Here is an 18,324-nt window from a genome sequence, read left to right as displayed (position 1 = left end):
CGATCAATTGTTCAGGGACCTCTCATTGTCTCTAACATAAAAGATTATTTTCAAAAGATTTAAAATCTATGTATTTTTAGGTAAGCAAACAAGAAGGATAAGTATAGCAGCAGTATGTACTACTACATCTAGATTAATTTTTACTTTATTATAAGTTAATGTTAGCATGGTAATATTGGACAGGATGCAAGTTTTTTCCTTGGAAAGATTGACCAGTACTGGTACCACTTTCTGCTTCAAGATTAAGTGTAGCTGTTATTTTTGGCATCCTTTTGACTTTTTAAGAAATTCCAGTTGGCTACTGAAATTGCTGACTTGTTTTTTGGACTCAAAAGTCTACCACAAATTTTTTTCTCATATCAAGTTCATTCTGTTTTGTTGGTTTGTTTTTTTCTTTTGTCTTTCCTCCATGTTGTACATACACCTTATAAATGTGCATGCAGTCCCAATATCATCATCAGGAGTATAACATAGTAAATATTTATATGATGTGCTTTTTCCACAGACTTTTAGTTGTCTGTGAAGTTGAGAATATGTTTGGATTTGGAAAGGAGAAGGTAAAGATCTTAGGGGATTATTCCAATCCATTTAAAGAAATGGAAAATCAGGAGAGAAGTGAGAAAAACTAAGATACATGAGTTTTAAAACTATTACTGTAAAAAGTTTAAATTCCTCTTCAGCTTTCCCGGACTAGTTACCTAGAAGTTGGAAACACATATTGTTTTCATAATGGGTGTTAGCTAAATTTCAGAGTTGTTGCATGCCCCTTTAAACTCATGGAGGTCAACATTTGAGAGTGAAAAAGTATTTACAGAAGGTAAAATTTCCCTGAAGTGCATTAAATAAGTGGCTCCTACCTATTTAAAAATAAAACTAGAATACTAATTCAGTAGTTTCTCCATGCTTTAAAGTCTAGCCATCAGTTGCCATAAACGATTTTTGTGTTTAACTTTTTCTGTTACTTTTTAAAGTAGTTTTAAAGTATGTGATCAAGTTCCTGCTTATGAGAGGTAAGTTACAGAATTAACCAGCTGCAACCTTAATCTTCTGATATCCTGTAAGCAGAAAAAAGTTCTGGAAATGTCAGGCTGATGTAAATTGTGGAAAACATTTATATTTATAAAACATAAAACAAAATCACAATCATGTTAATACAACTTTTCCAACAAGAACCAATTTATCCATCTATCTGTGTTAGAGCGTATTTCATTTTGAAAAGTCTGTCTGAAAATGCAATACTCTCCCTGCAACTAAAAAGATTTTGGGAAGCCCTAAGAGAACACTAGGAGTGATGGTGATTTGATATGGAGAAATTAATAGATCAACACTGCAAATAAATAACCTCTTCAAATGGTGATAATATGAGCAAAAGAATAAAAATGTATTTTGTGTATATTGTTCCCAGAGAAAATGGGAAATCACTATAAACTAGTTTTTTATCATGTAGATTTATACTCTGTTGCATTTGTCATCTTCATAGGCGGTTGGATTGTTGGGTTTGTTTTTTAGCAAGTCCCTACTTAACTATCTTACCTTCATTTATAAGTGTAGATTTTACTTTGTCTGAAACAGAACAAAGTGTTTAAGAAAATATACTGGAGTGACTGCATTTGGAACAAGGTTTTAGAGTGTCCCATCAAGAAGCCGACATTGCTCGATGGTTGAGAGTTTTCTTTGTAGGAGTATCAGGAAATTTTGAGTGCAGGCTCTTTTATCAATGGCTATAATTTTGTATCACACACCAGCTACTTTGCTTTGCCTGTCTGAAGGACTGGAATGGCTGCCCTACCAGCCACAGCAGGCCACCACCACAGCTGCAAGACATAGTCAAGCAGCAGGGATGGTTTGCCATTACTGCTGTGCTTTAGCTCCAGGAGTCTGTAAAGGTAGTTGTGAAGGAAGACTGCCAAAAAAAGAGTTCTGATGTTCAGTAATCCTCCTTGGAATTTTCTTTGCTGAGCATCTCAGAGTGGCTTTTGTATTGTGAGTAAAAATATCACCCATCTGTGTAGCCATAGAGAAGTATCCTGTCATGCTGTGTCTTCAGCAAGCTAAACCGACATGTTCTACAGTGAGAAATGAGAAAATGTCTCTTAAAGAAAGGAAAAGAATATATGAGAAACGGGTGGTGATGTGTCACTCACTACGCGTATTTCCAAAGGACAGATTGTTATTCACAGTTCACTCACGGTATTGTATAGATTGATTCTCTGTTTTCATGGTACACAGCTTACTGTGAATGTAGGTGGCTGATGATAGTTTGCAATTGCAACCAATCAAGGAACGTAAGAATTCAAAAATTATAATATAAATCTATGTCATCATCAAAAGTTACCTGAAAGAACCACAATAGTACATGTAGGATTAATCCATGAAATATAATAGCAATAGAAGCCTGATGAATGTTATTTATGAGGCAGCTTTTACCAGGTAGCCAAAATATTGTCAAAGGGGACAGAAACTACTGACAACAATGAGGAACTGCTTTCTAAATTCTCAAGTGTTTGAAGCAACAGTTTGCTAAAACACTCAAGCAGTCTTTGTGGAAAATGACCAGTTATGGCTGTTGTCCATCTATCTCTTTTTTGATTTATGGGTTCTGGTACTGTTTGTTTTAATATTGTTCCCTTTATTGCTTGCCAGTGTCTGCCATTACATGCCTGACATTTATGCCCTTCAGACAAAGGGGAAAAAAAAAGAAAGAGTGCACTTTTATCCCAAAGCATCGATGAAAGGTGGCTCTGTTTCAGCTGTTGGAAATGTTAACGAATGGCTTATACTCAGCTGAATATAGACTGTGGTACAGACTGCTCACAGCTGTTTCACTCTTTGCTCTTTGGGGTAGGCTTCTTTACCCTTCAGAGTTTTCTGTGTCATTCCAATTTTCTTTGTCTTTTTCACTCCCTGTTGACTTCCCTGTTTTCTTTTCCATGCCACCCACATGATTTGTCTTCACAAGTTCTTTCTCCAGCCAAAGAAGACTAGGCATTTTTCACTTAAAATGCCATTTTAGAGTCTGCTGGTAAGAATTGTTAAAAGCCATTCACAGAATGGTTGAGGTTGGAAGGGACCTCTGCAGGTCAGCTGGTCCAAGTGCCACCTGGAGATGGCTGCTCAGGGCTGTGACCAAATCACTTTTGAATAGCTCCAAGGGTGGAGAATCCACAACCTCTTTGAGCAACCTGTTCTAGTTCTTAATCACTCTCACAACAAAAACACAGCTTTCCACAAGATGTACAAGAGAAGAATCACAGACCCATAAGTCCACTACATGAGTCTCCCAAAAATATGTCAGTCATGTCATTTTACTGTTGCGAACCTGTTATGTGTGGTGACTGCTCACATAGTAATTTAGCTCAGCCCAAGAATTGATTTCCATTTGACTACAGCTTTGTCTGTAGCAATCAAATAAATTTTGTTTTATCTTAATGAATGAAATATAGGGGTAAGGTCTCTGAGTTCTCTTTGTTGTTCTGTCAAAAGACATCCTGTATCTATGCTGAATAGTTGTTTTTCTCACAGATGCACCTGAAATATAACTTGACTACATGAATCATGCTGATGTGTAGAATTTAATTGCATTGTTTTACTTTAATCTTCTTCAAAGAGCCAAGAGCTTTTGAGTGTTATATTTAGAAATATTTGTTAAATCATTTGCATACATTGCAGCAGCATCTAAAAAAAAAAAATCACACCTTATCACCTTACCGTGTTTTTTGTGTAATTCAGTTCATTGAGGCGTTTGATGTTGATTTCATTTTACCCACAGCAGATTTTAGCTGAGCTTGGCAGTGCCTCATTAGGAAATTTGTCATTGAAGTCTTAAGACTAATCAGGGGCTTTCAGTGTGTGCTGCTGTTCAAGGGGAGCTTTCAGTGTTTCGTATGTAAAGCACAGCAGATTTAGTGTTGCATTTATCCTTTGAGATCCATTTATCAGTTATATAGAGAGAACGAAAACCCTGAGTAGAATAAAGCCTATTCTAGTCAATTTGTGCTAAATTATAAGGATTGCACCTTAAAGGCTTCCCTTTGTCTGCGACTGGCAGATATTAAATGATGAGTTAATAACAGTATTTTATTATCTGTGCTGTTTTAATGAAAGGAGCTGTGCTTTTGGTGAGGCCTGTTTGTAGATTTTTATTTTGCATCCCCGTGGTTTAAGTTACTATGCTAGAGTAGAGCTGGATCTCTGGGAAGATGGGTGGCAGCAAAATTTGAAGTAAACGCCTATACTGAAGTGCATGTGACAGCTCACTGTTCAAGCTTTGCTCTGGCTGCTACTAAAAGATAGTCTCATGGTTAGTCATCACTTCCTACTTGTTGCCCTGCATTAACTGCCACTAAGAGGGCTCGACTGGCCACAGCACAGAAAAATCCTCCAAGTCAGAGCTGCCCTTTCTGCATCCAAGGGAAGCCTGCTTGGGTTCATTGGTGTTCTGCCCATAGTGAGAGGGCAAACACTCCATCATTTTCTTAGCCAAAAGGTAAGCTATTAAGCATTTTAGTGCTGTCTGATTGCACATTTTGGACCTCCATTCCCACTATGTTAAACAGCCATATAATTTGGGAGTGCCACAGTAAGGTCTCACCAGAGCCTCCTCTTCTCCAGGCTGAACAACCACAGCTCTTAGCCTTTCTTCATAGTAGAAGTCTTCCAGCTCCCTGATCATTTTTGTGGCCCTCCTCTGAAGCAGCTCTCAGTCTTTCTTGTATTGGGACCCCAGAGCTGGATGCAATACTCCAAGTGGGGTCTAAACAGAGCAGAGTAGAGGGGTAGGATCCCCTCCCTCGACTTTCGGCCACACTGTTTCTTATGCAGCCCAGGACATGATTGGCTTTCAGAGCAGCAAGTGCACATTGCCAGCTCGTAGATTTTTTCATCCACCAGCACCCCCAAGTCCTTCTTGGCAGGGCTTTTCAATCCATTCATCCTCAACACCTTGCACTTGGCCTTGTTGAACCTCATGAGGTTCCTGGAGTTCAACAGCTTGATGTCATCTGCAACATCCACGGATGTGCATGGATTCAAATAAGTGTGTTTCTGCATCCTTGGATCCAACCTTTGCTGGTATATTTTAGTCAGCAACTCTAGTATTTGAATTATACTTTGGCTGTCCATATCTGTAAAAGTAGATGGAAATGTGGTAGATTGATCATCATCCTGCTGATGCAGTGCTGTAGGGGAAGTGGTGTCTTGTTTACTTAGTGTGGCACCAGTTTGGCTCCAGCACCTGAGTATGCATGACGAACTTTTGAACCTGCCGTATTGCCTGTGGGATTGATAGTTTTCTAAGTAAGTGAGCATTTGGGGTTTGCCTGGACATGATGTAATGACATAATTGCAGAGCCATTTGGCTTTTAACCACAAATATAGACTTTTTTTAATGTACTCTATTTAGCTTAACAAAATAAAAAGATCTTAATCTTCAGTCTCTGCTACTCCATTAAGTATTAGAAGAATTGTAAGTTGATGAACTTACAATTGATAAAACTCCCCTGAAACTTAGTTTGCAGGAATGCTCGTGTTATTTTTAATTGTCTCCAGCAGGAGGCTTTTTGTCTGGAAGGAATCCAGAGGTTTACCTTGTAGCCTGTGTTCAAATTCACATAGGCTGCTAGATAGTCTTAAAGGTCTCATAAAGTTCTTTTCCTCTGCAGTTGAAGACATCTGCGCTCTGTGTGGTAAGATTGTGTTATAGTGATGATGTTTGTGTACAGCACAGCTAGATACAGGATGCAGTAGTTGACTACTCACCTCTGCTGTTTAGCTGGAAGATCCAGTGCATGTCCCATGTGTGTGCAGTGGGTTGACCTTGGCAATGCCAGGTCCTCACCAAATGCCCTCTCTATCATTCTGCTCCCCAGATGGACAGGGGACAGAAAATACAATGAAAGGCTCATGGATTAAGATAAGGACAGGGAGAGATCACTCAGCACTTACCATCATGGGCAAAACAGACTCAACTTGGGGAAATTACTTTAATTTATGGCCAATCAAATCAAAGTAGGGTAATGGTAAATAAAAATGAATCTTAAAACATCTTTCCCCCACTCCTCCCTTCTTCCTGGGCTTGACTTCACTCCCAGTTTTCTCTCCTCCCTCCAGTGGCACAGCGGGACAGGGAATGAGGGCTATGGTCAGTTCATCACACATTGTCTCTGCTGCTCCTTCCTCCTCAAAGGGAGGACTCCTCATACTCTCCCCCTGTTCCAGCATGGGGTCCCTTGCACATGAAACAGTCCTCCATGAACCTCTCCAACGTGAGTGCTTCCCAGGGGCTGCAGTTCTTCATGAACTGCTCCGTTCAGGTCCCTCCTGACCTCAGGGACTCCCGGGGTGCAGTCCCTCAGGAACACGCTGCTCCAGTGTAGGTCCCCTGTGGGGTCACAAGTCCTGCCAGCAAACCTGCTGCAGAGTGGGCTCCTCTCTCCGTAGATCCTGCCAGATACCTGCTGCAGCATGGGCTTCCCATGGGATCACAGCCTCCTTCAGGCATCCACCTGATCCAATGTGGGGTCCTCCACAGGCTGCAGGTGAATCTCTGCACTCCTGTGGTCCTCCATGGCCTGCAGGGGCACAGGTGCCTCACCACGGTCTGAACCACAGGCTGCAGGGGAACCTCTGCTCCGGTGCCTGAAGCACCTCCTACCCCTCCTTCTGCAACCTTGGTGTCTGCAGGGCTTTTGCTCTCATGTATTCTCATCCCTCCCTCCAGCTGTTGCTGCCTGGCAGTTGTTTTTTTCTCCCTTCTTTGCTACATTATCCTGGAGGCACTACCATCATCACTGATGGGCTCGGTCTTGGCCCGTGGTGGGTCTGTCTTGGACCCGACTGGCATTGTCTCTGTTGGACATGGGGGAAGCTTCCAGCAGCTTCTCACAGAAGGCGCCCCTGTAGCCTCCCTCCTCCCCAAAAACTTTGCCATGCAAACCTGATACAGTATGCTAGCATTTAACAATTTTTTTCAGATAATATTCATATCTTATTTGTGTTTCTCTAAAAGGGAAATGTTGTGCCCATATAACTGTGTCACAGAAGAAATGCATGTTGTTTTCACAAATTTGAAAAGTATTACAAGGTTTCAAAGTGGAGATTTAGTTTTTAAGTTTATTTTGATATCTACCATCTGTGTGTAAACATACTGAAATTCACATGCTGGTTTAGAAAGATGTAATTGTCACTGGTCATGTTGAAAAAATAAATTGTAGGTGCTTCTGCTGTTTATGGTGTATGAACAGAGCCTTACAACTCTGTTAAAGTTGTGGTACAAATGATGGTTGATTTTGACTGCCCACATCATTTAGGTATTTAATGGTTTAATCTTACATTGCATTTAAGTTATAGATATTTATAATAAGAAATAAATATTACTCAAGGAGTTAGTAATTTAAAAGTTGGGGAATACACTGTTCAAATGACCATAGGCCTTGAAGCACAGGACAGTAGAAGCACTGCACAATGAAGGCAGCTTAATCACCTGCAAGGTACAGGTTTAGTATGAGTCTGAATAAACAATTTCCAAATAATAGTATAGGGGAGACTATTTAAAATCTCAATCACAGATCAGGGTAGCTTAAATTAGAGCAGAGCAGTTTTCCATCTGTAAGTAGTTTCTAGCAACAAATGGAGATTTGACCTGATCACACTGCAGAATAAATTGTCTTAAGTTTTGGGGTTTTGTTTTGGTTTTACTATGATAATGAGTTTGATGCCACTCATGGTATAAATTTTCAAGCAGCACCTTAAAAATAATGTAGATAAATTACAGCTGTCAATTGCAGTGGGGTCTCAGGGTTTGTCAGATAAATATTTTACCTTGGTCTTACAAATACACACTCCTTGCTGTGGGTAGGAGATGTCTAGATGATTGAAAAGATGATTGCAGTTTGTATAGCAGGTGGAGGTGACTTTAGGTGTGTGGCATGTCAGCATTTTAATTTCCTGTCTTACCCAGTGATTATTGATCTGATTATTGATCATGGTCAGACTATATGAATACCTTTCCTTTTCCTAAGCAAAGTGGGGTAGCACAAGATCATTGTAGTAATTGGTTATGAAATAATTAACCAGTAGCATATATATATACACAGACACACACACACATACATATAAGTGTGTGTGTATATATATATATTTGTGGAGCTTATCCCATCTCCAATACTATTTTGTCTTCTTTGCAGCTTTACAAATACAAATTTATATAAGGCAATACTTATTCCACATTTTATAGATGTTACTTATCTTAAGAGTGAAAAAACCATAATTTTTTATGGTATAAAATACCCAAAATTTCAGAAAGTAAAGATTTTACATGTCCTTGTTGTTCTATGAAAGAATTCTGATGGCCTGTATTCCCTGTGATTGAGGGCTGAAGGTCACTGCAGCAATCCCTTGTTTCTGGGGAGAGAGTTCAGTAGTGAGACCAAGACATGAGTGATGTTGAAAAATCCCCTGAATCTCACTCTCATCCCCAAAAAATACTCCCTCTGCAGTGGTCTTTGCAGGTTTGAACTGATGCAAGTTAAATACAAGTTGCTTAGATTTTTTTCAGTGGAGAAGGCATGGCAGAAGCCACTTTCAGTCATGTCATTTCAATATATTTCACTTTCAACAAACTTAGAGGTTTGTTCTTTTGAAAGGAGCATGCTGGGAATTTCAGGAGGTTTTGGCATAAAAACAGTTGTTCAAAATATGATTGATATTGCCATTTTAATTGTACCCACATTAGAGAAGATTATTTTTTCCTTTTTTTCTTGGGCATCCCACAGGTCATAAATGTTGATGGAACAATGAGGAAAACCCTTCTAGAAGATAAACTTCCACATATATTTGGGTTCACATTGCTGGGAGATTACATCTACTGGACTGACTGGCAGAGACGAAGCATTGAAAGAGTTCACAAGATAAAGGCCAGCAGAGATATCATTATTGATCAGCTGCCAGATTTAATGGGCCTTAAAGCAACAAGTGTTACCAAAGTGTTTGGTAAGCATGAGCAATATAGGATGGGTCTGTAGGAGCTTCTAGGTGAGCTTGCTTTCATAAAGCAGCTGTTGATCACTTGTAATGAGAATAACTGTGGTCTGATTTTAATAATTTTAAAGGAAAATCACACCTATTATTTGTCAAGTTGGGAAAATACAGTGTTGCAAAAGAAGTGTGGGCTTCCTGTTTTTAGTGACATTTGACATAAGTCTTCCACAGCTCCCGCTACACTCTTTGTATTTTTGTGAGAATTTTATTTTATCCCTGGGTCTACACTATAGGAATCATTATTCTCACAGAAATGCTTCATTTTCTGTTGCTCTTTCCTTCCAGTGCAAAGTTCCAGTGATGTTGAGTCAGCAGAATGCTTTTCACTATGTTGGGCAGTATAGGCAGTCAGTCGCCATAACAATGTTGCCCCAAAGCATGTGACACTTATATATTAACTCTAATGCCTCAATTGTACCTAAATCTTAACAATTAAACCTTGCCTTTAGCATGGGATCAGCAGCTGGATCTCCTTGTTCTTCCACTGCATCTGCTGAGGGTGTAGCCAGTGTTTTAGGTCCTCTGCTGGCATTCTGCAGCGAGTATGTCACAGGACCTCCTGGCTTCAGTAACTAATGAGAGATGCGTGTTCATCACAGATTTTTCTACTGCGTGGAGCGCTGGAGTCTGGACATAGCAGTAAACAGATTCATTGGTCAGCTGTTAAAATTACTGAGAATAGTCACAGTGTAATCACATAAAGTAGGTTGTCAAATTACACCCTGACAGTACATGGATTTCCAGCTTTTCAGGAAGCTGTACTTGAAGAATAATGAAGTCCTCAAGCTGCTAGTTATGCCATTGGTCTGAAATATGTATGCCCTGAAAAGGGAAAATGAAAAGAAACCTGGTTGAGACTGATCTTGGAGATCTTTTTTATATGTGGTAGCAGTCTTTAAATACCTAAATCCTTGATTCCAGCAGATGGAGAAAGGCAGTCATTTATCTGTTGGTCCTTACTTTCTCCTCCACATTCCCTCCCCATCACACAAAAAAATAAGTGTGAGATTGTGGTGATCTTGTTGGAACTGCTTCTGCTAATGTACCTTCTTAGCTTTAAATTAAACATCTGGGAAAGTACTGCAGTTATCCAGCTCCTTTCTCACCCTTTTGTATCACTGAACGTTTTTAAAAACTGATGGTTTCAAAGAGATACAAAGATGGAGTACTTGGCCAAAAATAACCAGCTAATTATTTGCCTTCAGTGACTGAATTTAATCTTTGGGGAGACAAGAAAGTTCTGTTTGTAGCTGGTATTTTTACAATAGGAGGGATAGCTCCAGCTTCGTTAGTCCTGGGTAGAAGAAAAGAATCCATTTGGAGTGCTTTTATTTTAGAATTCCCTGTTGACAACCCAGAGGCTTAACTTACTTTGAAAAATTATAGTGTTGCTGCTCACCCTCCCATGCTTCTCTTTCCCCTCTACCTTCACAATGCTTTTGTATCTGGTTTGGTTGTTTTGTTTGTTTTAAGGAACTAATTTAATGCACTAATATATGTTTTTGGTTTTGTTTTGTTTTGTTTTTTAAGGAACTAATTCATGTGCAGAGAACAATGGAGGCTGCAGCCATCTATGTTTCTTTACACCCCAGGAGACCAGGTGTGCCTGTCCCATTGGCCTTGAGCTGTTGAGTGACATGAAGACTTGCATCATTCCTGAAGCCTTCTTAGTTTTCACAAGCAGAGCAGCAATTCATAGGATTTCTCTTGAAACCAATAATAATGATGTTGCTATTCCTCTTACTGGAGTCAAAGAAGCATCTGCTCTGGATTTTGATGTCTCTGATAACAGAATCTATTGGACTGATGTTAGTTTGAAGGTATTACTGACATGTGAATTCCTTGAGTATAAAGCCACAGAGCAGTTACTTTGATCTAACAAAGGTCTCCGTTACATGATCTATCCTGCAGTTGCTAGTGTTGTCATTGAATTGCATCCAAGGAGACCCTTGGAGATGAAGACAGTTGCATTGCTGAATGCACAGTAGGATGACAGGCATCTTCCCGCTTCAAATAAAAATCCAAAGTGGCGTCTGGTTGTACCGAATGCCTAAGTCTTGGATGCTGGATGTGTTGCAACCATATATGTATCTACTGTAGAAAAGCTGTTTTCATGTCACACAGTAGAGTAATTTGAACTTGGCAGCCCCCTGAGCTTTCTGTCCTCTTCCAGTTTTGACTTGAAAGACAATTGTACTCAATATTAACATTTGGCAAGTGAACTTTGGATTGGTTGCTGTTAGTCTGTGGCTCCAGCTTGGCATAGAAAAGGCCAGGGAACTTGTGCAGTGTCCTCCACTCTATGTTAAGGGCCTGCCTGCCCCTAGTTCAATCTCAGTCTGTTCCCCAAAAGTTTGACACTTCCTGTGATGTTTGGTTCACATCCACGTGTGTGCTAAAGTGTGTTGTGCTCTTCATCAGTGTTACTTTGCTTTCTAAAGTGAATTAAGTAATGGTAGAAAATTACAGATTCACTTTACTATAACTAAATTCTTCTATTTAGCCTCTTAATAGGTTTTCCAAGAGCAATAAAAGTTTCCTTGCCAATGTGCCCAAGCCATAATATGGAAAAGGTCAATTTTAAAGCCTGAAGGGCTTGTGCAGTTTCCACAGCCTCCCTGTGAGGTCTAATGAGGGCCGTGCTTCAGTGCCGGTTTTGCTGTGGGTACCTTTCTTTTGGGAAGAGTGCCAGTGTAATAAATTAGTGTAGTGCAGACACAGTTACTAAATAAATCTCACATAAGGATGTGGAGAACAGGAGTTATGGTCATCTTAACCATTTGTAGTGGAAAAAACATTACTTCACCTGCATAAGTATGTAGATCCCAGTCTCACACTGTGCAGAACTGGAAAACATTTTACTTGTTTTTAGCGCCCTGAATTATCTAGCATACTGTATTTTCACATATCAGGTCTGTTTCAGCACCTCTGGGTTCTCATTCCCTCTCGTCCCCCACATCCTGCTGCTTAGCAGCAGGTATTATAACTTCAGAACCCGTAGTCATCTCCCTTTCCTTTGGTGACCACCACTTCCCTGATCTCCTCCAGCCTCTGGTTATATGAGGATGCATTTTCAAAAACTATACTACATGATTTCTGGTTTTGACATTTACCTTTAAAAATATAAAATGCCTCTTACCCTTATACATTCATTTATCAAATTATTAAGAAATCAATAGCTGAATTGTTGGCAGGCATGTAGAACGATTGCTCAGTGTTGATAACACAGGTAGATAATTGGTCCTGCGAGTTACCATTTCCCTGGCTGTTGTTTCAGTGCTTCAGTTCGGAGGGACTTATTTATATGTGTGCAGTCCTTGCCCTATGACTTGTTTTGATGAGTGTGCATAATTAAAATGTAGATGGCATCAGGAAATGTGCTCCAGGTGACTGGTTACGAGAAACAACTGAATTTAGATGTCTCCAAACTGAGATGTGTTTCTAAGATGTAAAACATTACAGTGAATTAAATAATTTTAAAAACAGCTTCTTGTGTGCAAATAGAAGAGAGGGAGAAGGGTCAAGGAAGAATCTGCAGCTACATACTGCTTTCTGAAAATCATACCCTTTTAAAATGTCTTGGTCTGGTCATGAGAAACCAGTAGCTTTCTGCAGATGTTTTTGTCCTGAGAATTTCTGTATCTTTTTTGACTATGTAAATTAATTTTTTAAAATGTAAAATGGCTGATTTTTTTGACTAATTTCTTTTTGTACACTAAACTTTGTAATTGTTATTCCTTTTTATTGCAATTGGGTATGTGTAAATGCTGTAATATTTTTACACGATTGTTTTTCAGACCATAAGCCGAGCTTTCATGAATGGGAGCTCTGTTGAACATGTGATTGAGTTTGGGCTAGATTATCCTGAGGGAATGGCTGTAGACTGGATGGGGAAGAATCTCTACTGGGCAGATACTGGGACCAATCGCATTGAAGTAGCCCGCCTGGATGGACAGTATAGGCAGGTCCTTGTGTGGAAGGACTTGGACAACCCGAGGTCTCTGGCTCTTGATCCTACCAAAGGGTAAGGGACAGTGTTGTTTTTCAAAGCTTTGTGTGCATATTCTTGTATGTGGCAAGTTATTTGGCAGCTTATACAGCTCCATTTCTTCAGAGTCTTTGGAAAGACAATAAACATTCCACAATCCCATGGGTTACAATGAAAAATTAATAATTGTCAAAAATATTATTCTGCCTTTCTCTAAAAAAGGAATATTATGATACTGCACATAATCACATGGGTTGTGGGGTTTCTTTTAAGAGCTGAAGAAAAAATTTAGAAAAGTCAAAGCATGCAGCTAAACCCAATCATACTTAGCTGATATGCTCTTTTTGTTCCACTTCTCATTGCAGATACATGTACTGGACTGAGTGGGGAGGAAAACCAAGGATTGTTCGAGCGTTTATGGACGGAACAAACAGCATCACTTTGGTGGACAAAGTGGGTCGTGCCAATGACCTCACTATTGATTATGTGGACCAAAGGCTCTATTGGACTGACTTGGACACAAGCATGATTGAGTCATCAAATATGCTCGGTAATCTAGTGTTTCAGTACGCCAGCCAGTACAGAAATATGCACTGACAGTAGTAAAGCAATTGAATAATATGAAATTTGAACAATATAACTGATATTAAATCTGTGTGTGAGGCTCACCTGTCTGTAGTTCCTTGGGTCTTCCTTTTTATCTGTTTAAAAATAGGAGTGATGTTTCCATTTTTCCAGTCACTGTCAGCTTCATGGCTTTTCCTGGAGAGTGGCTTGCCAACCATATCAGCCAGTTGCCACAGGACACTGGGATGCATGTGATCAGTCCCCATAGACTTGTGCCTATTCAGTTTTATCATGTTCAATGTCTTTTTAGTTAGCAGGTTATAAAGACGCAGGTAGACTTCTAGCAAGTGAGCTCATCAGTTAAGATGATGTTATTGGATTTGGCCTTTGGTATGCAGTGCCAATGTCCTTGCCAGGATAGATCTAAATGAGTGTTGCTGATAAAAACATCTACCCCACCAGAGATGAATAAAGCACCCCTAAGTGGATGAATGAGTGTTCTTCCAGCTTAATCTTGGGCATTATAAACATTACCCAGCAGGAGAACAATCACTCTTTGGGGAGATTTTCCTCCTTCTACTGACTATGAAAATTGAATTATGCAGCTACCTCCTTCCTTCAGAAGAGTCTTTCCCCTAAATTTATTACTGTGGACCAGAATTGCTCTAAGAAGTATCTGAGAGTGTGCAGGGTATCTGTACCCGTAACACGGAGAATTCAGATTCCTAAAAGTTACATGGGGAGGTTGCCTCTATATTTAGTTCTGGTGGTTTACAGGGAAATGGATTCATGTTCTGGTTTATGGGTTTTTTATTCTTTCTCAAGTCTTAGTCAAACAGAAAGTAGAGCAGAGGAAGAAAAATGAGGTATTCTGTAGAATCTAGCATTGGAGGTTTGAGACAAGAGGAGATGATGCTGATAAAGTGTACATCTTCATTTGATGTCAGAGATTCGCAGAGGTTTATGCTTGAAAATGTTTAGAAAGGCAGTTTACAGTAAGAGTTTACACAGTAATGTATCTCTGGCAGTGGCCATGCTCTAGAAGGTGTTAAATCTGTTATGAATGTTGTGAACTGAGCCACTGAGTATGAGAGTATTGAGATTTCTGCCAAACAAATGGTTTCCTAAAGTCTCGGGATACCTGTATGTTAAATTGCACCACGAAAGATTTGTTTCTTGAGTGAAACACCATAATTTCTCGTAGCTGTTTCACTGTGAATCTCAAGTTTTGTTGCTTTCATGCGTAATAATTTATTGGCCTAAGTGATTATTGGAGCTGATGGTATTCTTGAATGTGTTTTCCAATGTCCATTTGGGACAATAAGCATGAGACATATAAAGTAGTATTTGTTTAAATTATGATACACTGACACAGTTTAAAATTGTTCTGTAGGCAAGAGGGTATCAGGATAACGTTTTTGAATGAAACTGTTTACATTGTCTCTTGAGCAGATACTGCTTGATAAAGAATCCCCTGATGCTGATTTGGGAAATGAGGTTTTATTTTAAAAAGAAGAAAACAATTTTTCTTAATGCCAGTCACACTCTTCATTTTATATCATGGGAATTGTCCTTTAGTTGATTATCCTTCTTTTTGCAGGACAAGAACGAGAAATCATAGCAGATGATCTACCTCATCCATTTGGATTGACCCAATACAGTGACTACATCTACTGGACAGACTGGAACCTTCACAGCATAGAAAGAGCAGACAAGACCAGTGGGAAGAACAGGACACTTATTCAGGGCCATCTGGATTTTGTGATGGATATATTGGTCTTCCATTCTTCACGTCAGGATGGCTTGAATGATTGTGTGCAAAATAATGGCCACTGTGGTCATTTGTGCCTTGCCATACCAAATGGATTTAGATGTGGCTGTGCTGCTCATTATACCTTGGATCCCAACAGCAGGAACTGTAGTTGTAAGCCTTTTTCTTTGCTACTATGTTCTGCAGTGCTTTTGGCTCCCAAGTGTTTAATGGGATGGGATCACAAGTCCATTTCAAAGGTTCTGACTTTAGAAGTGATCTTTAAGTGTGAGGATAGAGTATGGAATTTTATAGCCATTTTTGTGATGTGAGCTAAGATGAAGATATGTATTTCAGATCTTAGAACTGACAGCGCTGTCAAGTCTGGTCTTTCTTGTTTTACCAGAAGTGCTTTCTAGGTGATTCAGCTGTGTGATTGAAGCTTTCCCACTCCTTACCTAAGCGTGTGGGTGTGTGGAAGAGAAATTATCAACAAAAAATGTCTTTTTCTCCTAAGTGTTCAATAAAGTCAGCAAAAATAACATGCAGTAAAACTCCTAAGTAGTCTGCACAACATGCAGATGCAGTTGAAATTCATATAAGTTTGTTTTCTCCCTCCGTATGATATTAAGAGCCTTCTGGTTGACTGGTTGTCCAATACAAATTTAAGTTTCTAGTAAAAATAGCAGATTAATAGAAAATGGACTGTTGATTTTAAAAAAATAAACCAACAAAGCTTTGGGCATCCTGCACAGTAGCATATAAGGAATTTTAACTGGGTGACTTTTTGGAAGGCAGGTCCTGCAGACTAACCTGGTCTCCTTCTATAACAAAGTGACCCACTCAGTGGATTAGGGAAAGGCTGTGGATGTTGTCTACCTGGATTTTAGTACAGCCTTTGGCACTGTGTCCCACAGCATTCTCTTGGAGAAACTGGCTGCTTATGGCTTGGACCCGTGCACTGTATTGCCCACAGTCACTGGTGTTACTTAAATTCCACATGGGGAACACAGTTACTTTATAATATGAAAAGGAAATACTTTCTGGTTGAGGATGTGCATATTTACCTTCTGGAAGTACACAAAGAAACATTTTCAACTTACTAGCAAAAATGTCCAGTTTTATGAGTTATCTTAATTTTCATTGTAAATATAAGTGTCTCTCTGGGATTTTGTTCTAAATATTCTTTGTCTTCTGTGGGGATATATTTTTGTGACTTGCATTTTCTTATGCATTCTGTTTTGGCTTGTTTCAGCCCCTGCCAGTTTCCTGTTATTTAGCCAGAAATCTGCCATCAGCCGGATGATACCGGATGATCAGCAAAGTCCAGATATCATCCTACCTATGCATGGTCTGAGGAACGTCAAGGCTATTGATTATGATCCCTTAGATAAATTGATCTATTGGGTGGATGGACGTCAGAATATTATAAAAAGAGCCAAAGATGATGGCACTCAGGCAAGTTTACATCTTGTATATAATTTTGAGTTGGTCTTTTTGTGTGCTTTTTACTTCATGCTTGACCTTCCCCTTCTATTTTCTGCACCAAGGGATCATCATTTTAAACTGTTGTCGACACTTATTCATTTATATTCTATTTTAGGATTGTGATTTCAATTTATACATGAAGAAGTGGGATAGAATAGAGTACATTATATATAGAAATTATAAGCCTTGAATTGCAATCTTTAGTTAAGGATGGGCGCTCAAGTAAGGCAGACTCGCTGTTTATACTTGGGACAGATAAACCGTATTGTAAAATCAATAATGTGGATGCCAGTTTTGAGATAATGTTGTCATCATTGTAAAGCTCTTTGAGAATGAAAATCCTCAGCTATCCAAGCTGTAGTTAAACCCTGAGGTAATGATGAATTGATTGCTGTGCCAGATATATGTGCATGGCTTATCCACATACTTAATGGTTTTAAAGTGTTGGGGACATTACTTTTTTGCACTCGACATTCACACAACAGTGGTAAGGAGTGCAATGTTCTTCCAGGCAGCGTTATGTGTTAACATAATATAATTTCCAGGTCAAGGTAACAGATTCTTTGAAAATTATCATCTGAATAAGAATATAAAACAAAGCGGAAGGAAATGCTCTGGTCTCTTCATGCATCTAGCAACTCAGAGGGTTTACAGTTTCCTTTAAAGGTAGAGATGACAGCTTTGTTTTTTGGCCATTTCTTTTAAGATCAGGAGTAGATATGTTGAGATGAGCAGCTGGGTTCTGGATGAATTTTGAAGTTTTGCTCTTGCTTTTTTTATGCTAGGTGCTCGTTTTTCTAGTGTAGCTTCTCTTTGGTAATTCTAGGTTCAAATAGCAGTGGAGATTTATTTCCTTTGTGGTTTCTTTTACCTTGGCCACATAGCTTTGATGATACAGATATCCCCTGAAAATTCTGACTTTTGAATCCTCACTAAATATATTTACTTAGTTTACTAACATTGTGCTGTTTGCAGATCGTGCATATAAATTTCATACCTGGTTAATGTTACCTTTGGTTTCAGGAAAATAATTATTTCTTTTTATTGCTAGGCACACTGTCAGTACAAAATAGCACACTGTCAGTACAAAAACTTTATGTAAAAATAAAAAAACCTGTATATCACTGTGCTTAAAATGAAATTGTGGAAATATAACTTTTCACAAGTGATGCTGTGTTGGGTGCTTCATTTGACTTAAGCTGAGCACGGAATGGTGTCTTCAGCTTTCTTGGTCCATATGAACTCTTTCTGGTACTCTTTTTGTGTTTGGATTGGGAACACCGCATTAAGACACTTAAGGAAACCACCACTTTCCCCTCACCAATATTATGTCACCAGAGGCAGTCATCTTTGAAGACTACTTTGATGCTGGGAGTCCTGCCGTCGGTATCACTATCCCCATGGCACTGGGATTGGCTACATGCTGGTGGAGCCTGCACGATGTTAAACAGAGACATTTTTTCCCTTCAGGAATTTTTCTCTATACTCTAGTGCT

The 18,324-nt window shown here is 39.2% G+C and overlaps 1 protein-coding gene across 1 annotated transcript in view; it reads left to right on the top strand.

Moving 5' to 3' along the window:
- LRP5 (LDL receptor related protein 5) overlaps positions 1-18,324 on the top strand; it is a 141,407-nt gene that overhangs the window by 97,025 nt on the left and 26,058 nt on the right. Inside the window, exons 8-13 of the mRNA XM_051804153.1 lie at positions 8,772-8,988; positions 10,567-10,856; positions 12,834-13,060; positions 13,390-13,574; positions 15,192-15,515; positions 16,597-16,799. Coding sequence (XP_051660113.1) covers positions 8,772-8,988; positions 10,567-10,856; positions 12,834-13,060; positions 13,390-13,574; positions 15,192-15,515; positions 16,597-16,799 — 1,446 coding nt within the window. The remainder of the gene's footprint in view (positions 1-8,771; positions 8,989-10,566; positions 10,857-12,833; positions 13,061-13,389; positions 13,575-15,191; positions 15,516-16,596; positions 16,800-18,324) is intronic.

The sequence above is a fragment of the Manacus candei genome, unplaced genomic scaffold (assembly GCF_025592945.1).
Source record: "Manacus candei isolate 608988 ecotype Guabito, Panama unplaced genomic scaffold, ASM2559294v1 h1tg000060l, whole genome shotgun sequence".
In the NCBI taxonomy this organism is placed as follows: Eukaryota; Metazoa; Chordata; class Aves; order Passeriformes; family Pipridae; genus Manacus; species Manacus candei.
Note: the sequence above shows the minus strand (reverse complement) of the source record. Positions and strands in the feature narration are given on the sequence as shown.